The following is a 14,255-nucleotide window of genomic DNA, read 5'->3' as shown; positions in this document are numbered from 1 at the left end:
GAACTAAACTCTACTGGAATGAATGCTGTTCAAATAAGTCCCATTTATATCAACCCAATTAATAAGAACACAATAAATTAAAACCTAATCTCTTTGAGCTCGCACAGCTTATGTCTTTTCCGCTTTGTCTCCAATCTTCCTACTGCTGATCTCACGACATAAAACTACTTTCTTCCGATGATTCTTCTGTGAGGCTTTTGAGTTGGAAATGCTCTGGTACTTTTGATGGGTCTTTTTAGAGAATTTACCAGTGTTATGTGAAAGCCAGGTTTGTCTCTCAGATGGCAGGCTTACATTCGATATAGCTTACGTTTGGCTCTCCCTTCAGATAACAGTTGGTTCTCTCTTGATTTTCAAAAAACACTTTCTTAAATACCACCAATGATGCAACAAATTCTCATAATATGATTGGTTTCAGGCTGTTAACACCATCAGTTCTTAAATTCCGTTGAATTTCTGAGTGTTTAGTTTAAATTAATTGGCCAAATTCAAACTCGTCGTCAAAACAAGCTTGAAGTAACCATTAACCAATTGTTACATTTCCATTTTTAGAACTATCTGTCCTATTACCCAAATGCTCACAGACCCCTTCTCTGTTTACTTTAAACCTATAAAGCACTTTATCTCTTAGAGGGACTACACACTGCTTTTCAATTCATGATTATTCTACACAACTTCGTAACATGACAGCATCAGAGGCTGAGGAATGACCGGATAGAAATGCCAAATCCTTGGAGGAAATAGGTTTAAGATGAGAAAGAGAAAGTTTAAAAGGAGATGTGTGAGGTAAATTTGTTTACACAGAGGGTGGTAGGTGCTTGGAACACACTGCTGGAGAAGAAGTAGAAGCAGATACAATAGCAACCTTTAGCAGGCATTTAGACAGACACATGATCGGACAGGGAATACAGAGATACGGACCATATGCAGACACATAGGGTTAGTTTAGAATGAGATCATAGTCAGCTGAAGAACCTGTATGTTTGTTCTACGTTAAATGTGGAGTCAGAGTTAAAATTTCAGGTCAATGATCCATCAATAGAACTGTTCTGAGGAAGGGTCATCAACCTAAAGTACCACTTCTGTTTCCTTCCACAGATACTGCCTGACCTCCTGTGCACTTCCTGTATTTCCTGTTCCTATATCTCAAAATAGATTATTTTTTCTGGTTACATTTGTGTGTGTCAGAGCTTGCTTTGTGAAAAGTAGTTGCTATGCATCTTATATTAAAAGTCTGCATGTCTATAGTACTTAACTGGGTTTAAAACATTTTGGGACATCCTAAAGGTCACTATACAAATGTAAAACAAAAAGAGAAATTGCTGGAGAAGGCTGGAGAAACAGGCAGCATCTGTGAAGAGAAAGCAGAGTTAACATTTCAGTCTAGTGACCATACACATCTAAGTACTTCTTAACGTAAAACCAATTCAATGTGGGTCCATGTCCATTTTTCTCATTTTTTCTGAAATGAACTAACTTAGCTGGATATTAACCAACTTTACATTAATGACACTTTTGGAGGAAAACAAGATACTTGGTTTATATTTGATTAGTTAGCTTGTTCTTTACAAATCTGAAAAATAATTGTACCTAAAGTAATCTGTGATCCTTCCACATCTGAATATCCCGTGGGCACTCAATAAGTGAAATGATCCAAAAGGTCGAACCACTTATGTATTAATGTAATGTCTTATTCCTGACTCAGATATTTGTAAGTCCTGGCAGTTTAAAACAGTAGACTTTTCCCAATTATCCAACATTAAAACAACAGTTGTGCTACATAGTCCCCAACAATAAATAATTTCAAAGTGCTTAAGGAACAGATCATTGTTACTGTCATTATGACAACCAATGCTGTAGTAAAGAGATCAAGAGTACATTAATCTGAGCTTGGCAGTAGCAGGTATGTTGGCTGGATCACTAGAATACTTCTATCAATAGTCCCACAGAATCTATAAGATCAACTAGAATCAGTTGAACAACTGGATTTGCAAGTTGGATACTCTTTGGCGAAAACAGTGTGGACAGATGGGGAAATAGTACCAAATATAGAAGTAGTGGTGCCAGGAAGGTGAGAGGCACTCAGTCATTATATGAAATGGGGCACTTCAATAAACTAAGAAACATTTTTTTTAGGATATGGGACTCAAGTAGAAATGAGACATTAACTTTAGAGAACTGAAATACCAAATTGTTTCTCTTGCCCCCTTCAACCAATTTCCTACGAAGTACTCAACTGCATATCCAGTCAGATAGGCTGGTTTGATATTTCATGGCTCAATAACAGAGCTGATATGATCAGTCGGCATATAAAGGACAGTGACATAATGCTCATTTATTTTAATTGCCAAACTGTGCACCCAATCATTATTTGAATTAACAGCTGTCAAAAATAGACTCAAATGTTTAAATGTTCTGAAGGATTTTGCCTGAAGACTGATTACTGAAAACTCAGCAGAAATATTTGCTGAGATTTCTGAAATCCACATTTATGATATTGCCCGAGTCCAATTTGTAGAGATGTTATTGTGTTCAATCTGTTGAGGCTAAATTTATTCCATTCAATTTCACTTTTCCGTATGAAAGTGGTGAAGGGCAAAAACAGCCATTAATATGATAAAAACCATTTCATTAGCTTTGGTACACAAACAGAAAAGCTAGCAGTCCATTTTTCCAGTCCAGTAATGTCTGATTTGGAAATTCCCATCCTTGTTTTCAATCAACTTCCACAGTTTTATCCTTCTCTTTGACCATATCCTCTAAGATGTTCATTCTCCTTCAATTGTGATCTCTTGCATACTCTCAATTTTAATCATTCCAGCACTGTAGACATGCCTTCAGATGTCTAACTGTAAACACTGATAATTCCTCTATAAGCTCCTATGTTTCTTTCTCCAAAAGACACTTATTAAAACCACTTCTGTAACCAAACCATTGGTCGCCCGTCCTAAAATCTCCTGAAGTGACTCAGTCTCAAATTTTGCTTGGTAACACTCCTTTGAAGTAGTTTGTGACATGTTATTTTAAAGCTGTTACATAAATGAAAGTTGTTGTTTAGAGCAAGTGTACAAATTTCAGGAGTACCTGAACAGAACCACATAAGTCTGTAACAGAACTACATAATACAATATACACACTTCTGTGAAATTTTTATTTGCCCCAGTGGGTTTATCGTGAGTTTTGCTTCAGAATGTGATCATGTTTAATGTTGAGTTTAAACAGCCATCTTACAAAGTTAAACAGCCCTGGCAATGAACAGTTGACTGGGCCTAAGGGGAAGACTATGCAAACTGACCCAAACATTTCCTACAGGACAAGACGATTTGTTTTCATCAGTTATTGATTCAGATTATGAGTTAGATGGCCAGCTTTAATAGCTGAAACAAAGGTCAAAAACTAAATAATAATACATCCCACTGGAGCAAACCAATCACAGCTAAGAATGTAAGATCTTAATATTTTATTGGAATATCTCCAAAATCTATCACAAAATGCATCAGTTTCAAGGTTGTTGCATTTATTTGTCAGATTAATACTACCCTTTGCACTAGACAATATTTTTCTACAAAGAGAAGTTATGGGAGAACAGAATCAATATATAAATAAATGCGCACATCTACCACACATACACAGCTAACATTCTCTTGAGATAATGAATGCACCAACACTTCAGCTCAACAGTGGCAGTCTTCACTGACATCAGTCGGAATTGAAAAGTGATCAAGTCAGAAATGACAGAGATTCATTGGAAAATAATTAAGCAGAGTGCAAATGATTCATGTTTTCTAAAAAAACAAGAGCATCTGATCACAAATTTATTTTTAACAATCTGTTGAAGAAATGGGCACTATATCTATATGGAAAGGATAGCTTAATGAGGCACTGCTACGTGAATCCAGCTGACATTCTGCAAATGGGATCAAACGAGACTAAGATTCGAGATGATATTTGTGTATTTCTTCCAGTATTGTTGTAATTTTTAAAAATCAGGTTCATTAATACTTCTTCTTATGTCCTGTTGACAGGATAGAGTCAAGCTCTCTCTACGTAAAGCAACTGTTTGGACACTGCTAATGGAAATGGAGAAGACTGGGAAAATATTAACAGTCTCAAGCAAGTTTGGCTGTTCAGCTTTGTATCTTCCACTTTGTATCTTCCCCCCACCACATTACACCACAGCAACTTCCTCATGTGGACTTAATGTCAAAAGAAAAAAACAGCAATGTTCCCAATATATCAGTTCTCTTCTAAGTACCTCCCACCAAAGTCTCCTAATTTCTCATTGATTCAGTCCATAATCCTTCACTGCTCTGGTTAAACACCTAGCAGGAATCGAAGAAAGTTTTTGCAATCATCTTGAGCTGCTGCATGTAACAAACAAATACAATATGTCTGTTTCTTTCACCATAGTAACATTTCTTCTGTTTTACACTCCAAACTTTTATGATGTTTTTGCATACCCATTCAGTGAAGTATTATTTTAAGCACGGCGTATTTTGTACAAAACACAAATTTTATTATGACCACAAATTACAAATGAATTTTTACAAAATAATCATTAGTGGGCAAGTTAAACCAAGAGCAATGCCAGAAAAATTGGAATAAATGTGATCTTGCAACTGTACTCAACTGCAGGGAGACAACTATATGAATCCTTTGAAAATTTTCAAGATAAAAGCTGAAGGACTTGGCGTATTCGCTCAATCTTCACAGAAATGTCTTCAGTACAATCATCTGTTCAAGTGAAAACATATCAGCAAATATTATGTTTCTTTGTACACATTAATTCAAAGAATCAAAACCTAATGCACTCAAAAGACAATTATTTATTTTTATAATCCAGATGCTCCTTGCAGGGTCCTGCCCAAAACATTGACTCTCCTGCTCTTCTGATGCTGCTTGACCTGCTGTACTTTTTACAGCTCCACATTTTATCGACACTGACTTTCCAGCATTTGCAGTCCTCACTATCTCCCAGATGCTCCCTTTCCCTTTCTTCTCCAAGTAGTTCTAAATCTAGAGATCACTACCATGTATGGCATGTCTTCATCAACACAGGTTCCCTTAGTAATATATTGCTAGAAAGTAGCCTATGAAAATGATTAAGTATATGTGTAAAGGAGGAATAAAGAAGCAAAAAAGACAGAAAAAGGAGAACACAGAGGACAGTCTTGCAAATTGTAAAGCTCTCCTTTCACAGTCTCAGAATGTCACAATGCCAGTGCAGTGTTGACAATGTTGTACTGTTTGAAACACAATGATAGATTTGCACAAAATAAGCTACCAGAAACAACCATGCAATAATAGGAAGATACTCTTTTTTATTGTGATTTTGGAAGTATTGTCTTGAGTGTTGTCACTGCAGTAATTCTATTGAAAATATTGAGAAGATATAAAGAGCCTTTTGTGATGAAGCTGCTCCTTTAACAAGGTCATGCAGTCCTTGTTCTTTTTTAAGAGAGGTCGTAAATGACACAGACTCCAAAAAGTCTGGGGTGTATGGTTTTCGGGCCAATTTGATAGTAGCCAACAGATACTGCCTCAGGCAGAGGCTTTCAAGTTTTTACAAAAACATTTGTATAATGAAAGTGGTGCGGCCAGTTCTTCCAGCTCAGCTTTTCTCTGGTTTGGGTTTTTTTTAAGGAGTAGGGTGAAAAAGAAAAGCTGCTGGACCCACAGAAGCAGGTCCAGTCTGGTACCCTCTCTCTGACTTCTATCTTGGAAGAACTTGTGTTTGATTTTACCTTTTGTGCTAAGATGTGTTTTATGGGGATTGTTGCAAGTATTTGGAACAGCATCATTAAGTTGGGATGATTATTGGATTTTCAGAGAGGATAACTTATTCAGTTTTCTGTTGTTTGCATTTCATTTCATAATCTTGTAAATAAACTCTGTTTTGTTTGAAACAAAGTGGTTTGACCAGCTGATTCTCTCCTGGAATATCCACTTCGCACCTGCTTAAAACAACGAGCAAAGTTAGGGTCTGGGCTACCTTCCTGAAATGTTTTGAGGGGTCTGGCCTGGTCCATAACACTTCATCATAGAACTGTAAAATCTTTTACAAGCACAAGCTTTTCGTCAACAAAATAAGGCTCCTTATCAACAATTGTAAGGCTCCTTACAAATGGAAGGCGTGGAAATTAATACAGTTGTATTTCATGAGCCAGTGGGTATTATTGGAGTTGAGTCATATTGAGATTTTGATCTATTAGTCCTCTTGGGTTTTGTTCTGCAATGGATCATCAAAGTACTTTCTGACAGAGTCTGAAGTTTGGTTTCCAACCCAAAAGAAAGACTATGCAAGACCCTCTGAATGCAAATTCTGCACGTAAATGAAAATTGCAATGTAGCATGAATTCAATTAGATTTCATTACACAAAATATATTGATTGTTTTATAAAATTCTACAATAAAAAGAATCGTTATGCAATGCATAAAAATTAAAGTAAAAATAATGCTATTTCATCAGACTCACTTAATATTTCTTACATTACTGTTTAAATGGCAATATGTCATGCTTCACATTAAACGAGGGAATGTTAACTAAAGCAATGGGTGCATTTGGGGTTAGCCTGGGTGGGGTGTAGTGTGTTAAAGTCTTAATAATCTAATTTACTACACAGACCTATTCCAGCTTTCGCCCATAGACAACTCTGTAACCACATCCAAGTGTGTTCTTGGTGGATTATGGCAGCAAATACTTTTACACCCATCTCCTGCACTCAATATACCAGCCTGAAAATACCCTATGGGTGGTGGAAGGATCCTCCTCCAATCTTGCCCATGAAATCTCGACACTGACAACCTTTACCCACCAAGACTTCTGATCTCCCAGCTCCTATGCCCCTGATCCTCTATACCTGAATCCAATCCCCTCAGTTCTGGCCTTTCTGAGGATTGAACTCTAACAGAGATTAATCCCCATCTGAGAACACTGTTAACGCACGGCTGCACAGACTTACCAATCACTAACGTTGATTTCGTGAGTCAGAGGAATTGATCAGTAAAGTGCGAATATGGTATAATCCATAAGTATTGAGAAGAATCCTAAGTTCTGAGCTCCTCACCATCTCTGATACACATGCATCTCACGGAAAGAGTAAGTAAAAATCTACAGCAATGTCTTAGGTAGATCATACAAAGTATTTACCTGTCGTTTCAAATTCCTTCATCAGAGCCTCAGCTTTCTGAATGGTTTCCTCCCGAGCGTTGCCCTTCAGCCCATTTAGATACTTCAGCAACCTGGCAAAATGCTTGTCAGAGAGCTACATCAAAGCAGAAAACAATAAGTAGCTCAGCACTATAGAACAGAATTTACTGTCAGAATCACTAGGTTGATAATAACAGTATTAAAATACCATGGTCCAAAGAGAAATGATAAATGATTATTGCTGGGCCATTGCAAGATTGTGGGAACTCATAATATTTGTCCGTTGAAGTTTTAAGTGCAATTTCTCTTCGTTCTTGTTTTCCTATCAGTTAGGATTATATTCGCTGGAGTTGAGAAGAATGAGGGGACATTGCAGAGAAACACAAAGTTCTAATAGACAGGGTGGATGCAGGAAGGATGTTCCCATTGGGGAGCTGGGAAGTCCAGAACCAGGGATCACGGTCTAAAGATCTGGGGTTAACCATTTAGCATTCAGATGAGGAGAAACTTTTTCAGCCAGAGAGTAGTGAGCCTGTGGAAGTCATTACCACAGAAAGCAGTTGAGGACAAAACATTGTATGACTTCAAGAAGAAGTTGGATGTAGCACTTAGGGTAAAGGGATTAAGGGATATGGGGGAACTGACTATTGAATAGACTGATCAGCTGTGATTATATTGAATGGCAGAGCAGGCTGAAAGAGTCAAATGACATACTTCTGCTCCCATTTTCTATGTTTCTAACAATCATTGAAACCAACTTCAATAGACTTAATTCTCATCAGAGATCTACAGATACACCCTTTGGACTTGCTGCTTTTTTAAAAAAAACAGACACAAACTCCAGGATGACAGTGTCAAGAACAACAAAGAAGCACCATCAAGGAATAACCTGCATTCAGGTCATGCCTTTCACAATATTGAACATCTCAGAGAATGTTAACAGCCAATGAAGTACTTTTGAAGTGCATTTGAAAGATATTAACCAAGTTGCACACAGCAAAAGTCCAACAAGTCATGACCTGATCATGTGACTTTTTTCTGTGGAGGAGGTTGGCTGCTGTTTATAAAGATTGCTTTTGTCTCTGGGGAGAAAAGCCCAAACTTTATTCCAATAATACCTTGTAATCTCCAAATCCAATTTTTTTTACGACTCTTCTTTATCAGTTTCTGATTGTGCCAGCACAGGTTTTGACATTGTCCAGTCCTAGTTCTGGGTGATGTGTGGCAGCTATTTTAATATACTCCTGCTGTTGGCAATCAGGTGAATATTTAAAGGCATAAGTACTATTGCCACATGTTTGAATCAATTCAGGGAGTCATCCTAACCACTCAAATAAGCCTCAACATTCCAGCATATCATGTTCACAACACCAACAAAATAATGATATTTAATATAACATAGGTCAGCATATGACAAATCAATTAAAACACAGAAAGATAAGAGCCAAAAGAACTTTTGAGAGATCAGTGAAATTATTTTACAGCGACTTTGGTAGGAAGAATAAAGTGAGGCAACACAAAATAAGGATACAATACTAAGAGGGATGCAGGAGAAGAGAGACCGGGACATATATATACATAAGTCACTGAAGGTGGGCCGACAAGTTGACGGGGCGGTCAATCAAGCAAATGCATTCTATGCTTTATTATTGGGGCATGGAGCACAAAAGCAAGTTGGTCATGTTGAACCATAAGAAATACTGGATTGGCCTCATATGGAATAATGCATCCAGCTCCAGGCTCCACATTTGAGGAAAGGTGTGAAGGCCTTAGAGAGGATGCAGCCAAGATCCACAAGAATGATTCCATGGAATAAGGAACTTCAGTTAAGCAGAAATACTGAAGCTGGCACTGTTCTCTTTGTGAAATCTCCTCTCAAAGTTCTCTTCTCCAAGTAGATAGGGAAAAACTATTCCCACCGGTGGATGGAACGTGAATGATAGAGCACAGATTTATGGTCATTGCCAAAGAAGCAATGATAACATGAGTAAAACTTGCCCATACGTTGAGTGCTTAGGAATTGCAAAAGGGTCATGGATGCAGGGTCAACTTAAGTTTTCAAAAGTGAACAGGATTAATACCTAAAAGGGAAAAATTTACAGGGGGCCAGCACAGACACAATGAACTGAATGGGTTCCTTCTGTGCTATAACCATATTATAATGCTTTGACTTTCTCGACCAAGATAAAATGCAGCAAATGGAATCAGTAGCATCTATGAAAGTGGCTGATGTTTGCAGCATCCAGCTGCCCTGATCAAAAAAGCTTGTTTCAATATTTAAGGCGAGTCGGATTCGGAGACAAATGAGTGAATGTAAGAAGATACATACCATTTAATCATATAGGAGAAATCCCATTTAATGATATAGCTCAATATTTTTGGTGGTTTAAGTTGTTCTATTTTTGACCTTGATGTGTAGAATCTTATTTTAAAAATCAACATCTATCAGCTACAGAGTCAAATCTCCTTTACCAATAGCATTAGCATCACAAGAGACAGATGACTCTTTTAGGATACTGGAAGTACAGCTGCCATGAAATCAACAAATTAAGGACTTCTCTAAATGCTAATTTGACACAAATCCAATTTCAGTTTGTAAGTGCAAGTTAATATTTTACAATAGCTGGTTCATTTGCATTGTCTTCACTTTGAGTCTGCAGTTAGCACAATTTGAAAATAACATTTCGATCACATTTTTCCAATATTGATACCTTACCTTATTACGATCATACATGTGCTTTAAGAGCCAGGTCTGCCTCGTCTTCTGAAATCTCCAATTCTTCCGTTTCTTGGACCAACTTCAAACAAAGTGAGAAAGGTAAGAAAAATAACTTGGAAAATGTAGCCAGTTCCTTTTTTTAAAAAAGTACATTTTGATGTTCGTCACTGTTGTAATGCGAGTACGCAGTGACTTTGTACATACCAAGCTCCCCTAAACAGCAATTTGAGAAAACCGATAGGGCCGAAATTTCCCCTCCCTCATGTGGGATGTGAACTATAAAGAACTTAGAAAATATGAGGTCCTAGGGAGTGTTGCTGAACAAAGAGACCTTGGAGTGCAGATTCATAGCTCCTTGAATGTGGAGTCGCAGGTAGATAGGATAGTGAAGAAGGCGTTTGGTATGCTTTCTTTTATTGGTCAGAGTATTAAGTACAGGAGTTGGGAGGTCATGTTGTGGCTGTACAGGACACTGGTTAGGCCACTTTTGGAATATTGCGTGCAATTCTGGTCTCCTTCCTATCGGAAAGATGTTGTAAAACTTCAAAGGGTTCAGAAAAGATTTACAAGGTTGTTGCCAGGGTTGGAGGATTTGAGCTATAGGGAGAGGCTGAACAGGCTGGGACTGTTTTCCCTGGAGCGTCAGAGGCTGAGGGGTGATCTTGTCGAGGTTTACAAAATTATGAGGGGCATGGATAGGGTAAATAGACAAAGTATTTTCCCTGGGGTCGGGGAGTCCAGAACTAGAGGGCATAGGTTTAGGGTGAGAGGGAAAGATATAAAAGAGACCTAAGGGGCAACCTTTTCACACAGCGGGTGATATAGGTATGGAATGAGCTGCCAGAGGAAGTGGTGGAGGCTGGTACAATTGCAACATTTAAGAGGCATTTGGATGGATATATGAATAGGAAGGGTATGGAGGGATATGGGCCGAGTGCTGGCAGGTGGGACTAGATTGTGTTGGGATATCTGGTTGGCATGGACGGGTTGGACCGAAGGGTCTGTTTCCATGCTGTACATCTCTATGACTTCATATTGATGATACAAATATCTCAGCAAGAGGCCCAGCAATCACTTCTCCAGCTTCCCACAGAGTTCTCGGGTACACCTGATCAGGTCCTGGGGATTTATCCACCTTTACCCATTTCAAGACATCCAACACTTCCTCCTCTGTAATCTGGACATTTTTCAAGATGTCACCATCTATTTCGCTACAGTCTATATCTTCCATATTCTTTTCCACAGTAATTACTGATGCAAAATGCTCGTTTAGTATCTCCCCCATTTTCTGCAGCTCCTCACAAAGGCCACCTTGCTGATCTTTGAGGGGCCCTATTCTCTCCCGAGTTACCCTTTTGTCCTTAATGTATCTGTAAAAACCCTTTGAATTCTCCTTAATTCTATTTGCCAAAGCTATCTCATGTCCCCTTTTTGCCCTCCTGATTTCCCTCTTAAGTACACTCCTACTGCCTTTATACTCTTCTAAGGATTCACTCAATCTACCTTACATATGCTTCCTTCTTTTTCTTAACCAAACCCTCAATTTCTTTAGTCATCCAGCATTCCCTACACCTACCAATCTTTCCAATCACCCTGACAGGAATATACTTTCTCTGGATTCTCGTTATCTCACTTCTGAAGGCTTCCCATTTTCCAGCCGTCCCTTTACCTGTGAACATCTGCCCCCCAATCAGCTTTCGAAAGTTCTTGCCTAATACCATCAAAATTGGCCTTTCTCCAAATTAGAACTTCAACTTTTAGATCTGGTCTATCCTTTTCCATCACTATTTTAAATCTAATAGAATATGGTCACTCACCCCAAAGTGCTCCCCCACTGACACCTCAGTCACCTGCCCTGCCTTATTTCCCAAGAGTAGGTCAAGTTTTGCCCACTACTCTACTGATATTAGTGTCATCTGCAAACTTACTAAACCATTCATCTCTGCCTGTGTTCAAGTCATTTATAAAAATGACAAACAGCAGTGGTCCCAAAACAGATCCTAGTAACCGGACTCCGTGCTGAACATTATCCATCAACCACCACTCACTGCCTTCTTACAGGAAGCCAGTTTCTAATCCAAACTGCTAAATCACCCTCAATCCCATGCATCCAAAAGCCTACCAGGTGGAACCTTATCAAAGACCTAATTAAGTGTTGACTACCTCATTTTCATGCATTTGCGTCTTATGGTACAGATTAGATTAGATTAGATTGGATTCCCTACAGTGTGGAAACAGGCCCTTCGGCCCAACAAGCCCACACCACCCTCCGATGAGCAACACAGCCAGATCCACCATCCCACATTTACCTCTGACTAATGCATTTAACACCATGGGCAATTTAGCATGGTCAATTCACCTAACCTGCACATCTTTGGACTGTGGGGGGAAACCGGAGCACCCGGAGGAAACCCACGCAGACATGGGGAGAAGATGCAAACTCCACATAAACAGTTGCCCAAGGCAGAAATTGAACCCGGGTCCCTGGCACTGTGAGGCAGCAGTGCTAACCACTGAGCCACCATGCCGCCCCTATATTTCTATACACTTTTAATTCTTCTCTCCTTCACTCAGAAACTAAATTGCACTAACTCCAACATGAAAGTCATTATGGCTGCAGGACGCCAAGTGCTTGGCCTGGGCACCATCAGCCATGCACACAACACCATGTCATTGCTTACTCACGGATACCATCTTCCTTGAACCTTCGTGCATGCAATTTGGCATCGGCAAACGACCAGCCTCACCACACCATCATGGCTACTCTCTGACCAACTCTCACACCAGTTCAGCCCCTTAATGTTTCACTTTGGGGCTCAAGGGTACCCATGACTTGCATGCTTTTGCCTGGTTGCTTTGCATGCAGAGACGAAGGCACATCTCATGTATCCGCACAGGCCAGTTCTTTTTGCTCACAGCTTACTTTCTGTTCACTCAACATGTCTGTTTCAAGATTGCTTTCTTAATATCCATTCACTGACTTCAGTCTTTGTGCCATCAGCTTACATGGCAAACAGACTGCATGTGCTTCAATGGTCATGTGTGAAAGTCAAAGAGCAAGAGTCCTTAATGGCGTGAAATGCAACCACAGTCAGTCAGAGGTAAAGCCACAGTCAGTCAAAAGATTTGTCCAGTTCCGGTCACAACAGCCAAGGTCAGTCAGGTGTTTGATCATACCAGAGTCCAGAGACTGGGTGTCAGTCATTCCTGCAGGTCAAGGACACCCAGTCCAGGGATTGCACTTAAGAGAATCAGGGGCAAATGTAGACATCAATCCTGGGGCTTGGCAATGCTCAATAGCAGCTGTTAATGCCAAGTCAGTCTGAGGATGGGTCAAGGTCAGCCTGGAGGTTTGGTCAGTAATAGTCAGGGGATTTATTCTGCTAGGGAAGTTCATTGATCTTTCATTTTATATTGCTTTTATCAGGAATTGTGGGCAGATTTCAGGTTTTAAACATGCTCCATGATACCAGGTATCAAGTTCATATCACTTCTGGAACTAAAATCTGTTAGGACTTTTAGGCAACAAAGCATTGAGCATCAATTCCTTCCTGCATTGATAACCTCATGCAGCATATGGAAGCCTGGCATTCTCACGGCCTGCATGTGAGATGCTGACTTTGAAACTTGGTTGGCAACTTGCACAGTATTGTGATGAAAGAGCATCGGTCTGAATAATTAACACTGTTTTTATTCCCAAATGGTGCCTGACCTACTGAGTTTCTCCAGCACTCTCTGTACTTGCTTCAGATTGCCAGCATCTGCAGTATGTTGGCCAGGACACTTACAAACCAATATGGATACACCTCTTTAATGGGGACACTGAAATCCAAACTGCACGCAAATATTTATATCCCGACTAAAATGATAAGCGTTCCAATGAAAAAGCAGTGAAGTTTGACAAATCACAAGAATGTGCTTGCATTACTACATGATGAGTGCTAGGAAAACAGGCTGCCCTGTCTGTGATGTGAGATTTATAAGGAAATTAGTGCAGCCTTTCTGGGAACAAACTGGTCACAAATCTCCCAAGTTTATAGGCAGCAAATTTATTTCAAAAGTAAAGTAAACTCTTTGGTGATTTATTTGGAGACTGTAATAAATTTAATCAACATCCTGACCTAACCCTGCCACAGGTTTTGTTTGTATGCGTAGCCTAGGAACAGGTTTTGTTTATAAAAAGAACATCCTTTGTTTCCAACTACAGGCTTCTCTCACCCTTTTCCCTGAGGATGTGTGCTTGGCTCAGTAATACCTCCTCTAATATTAGCATAGAATGAAAGACTTGTATTTCTATAGAGCCTTTCATGACCACACAGCCAATGAAGCACTTGTTGAAGTAGGGTCATTGTATTTTAGGAATGAAACTGGATACTTTCAACTTGG

The 14,255-nt window shown here is 39.3% G+C and overlaps 1 protein-coding gene across 1 annotated transcript in view; it reads right to left on the bottom strand.

Annotated features, from left to right (window-relative positions):
* Window positions 1-3,375: 3,375 nt before the first annotated feature.
* chlsn (cholesin) overlaps window positions 3,376-14,255 on the bottom strand; it is a 411,930-nt gene continuing 401,050 nt past the window's right edge. The window contains exons 3-5 of the mRNA XM_043711883.2: window positions 9,867-9,948; window positions 7,151-7,265; window positions 3,376-4,734 (exon numbers count right to left, since the gene is read on the bottom strand). Coding sequence (XP_043567818.1) covers window positions 4,667-4,734; window positions 7,151-7,265; window positions 9,867-9,948 — 265 coding nt within the window. The 3' untranslated portion in view covers window positions 3,376-4,666. The remainder of the gene's footprint in view (window positions 4,735-7,150; window positions 7,266-9,866; window positions 9,949-14,255) is intronic.

The sequence above is a fragment of the Chiloscyllium plagiosum genome, unplaced genomic scaffold (assembly GCF_037043375.1).
Source record: "Chiloscyllium plagiosum isolate Xiang-an unplaced genomic scaffold, Cpla_swu_hap1 HiC_scaffold_20, whole genome shotgun sequence".
NCBI lineage: Eukaryota > Metazoa > Chordata > Chondrichthyes > Orectolobiformes > Hemiscylliidae > Chiloscyllium > Chiloscyllium plagiosum.
This window is presented reverse-complemented; position numbering and strand designations above follow the sequence as displayed.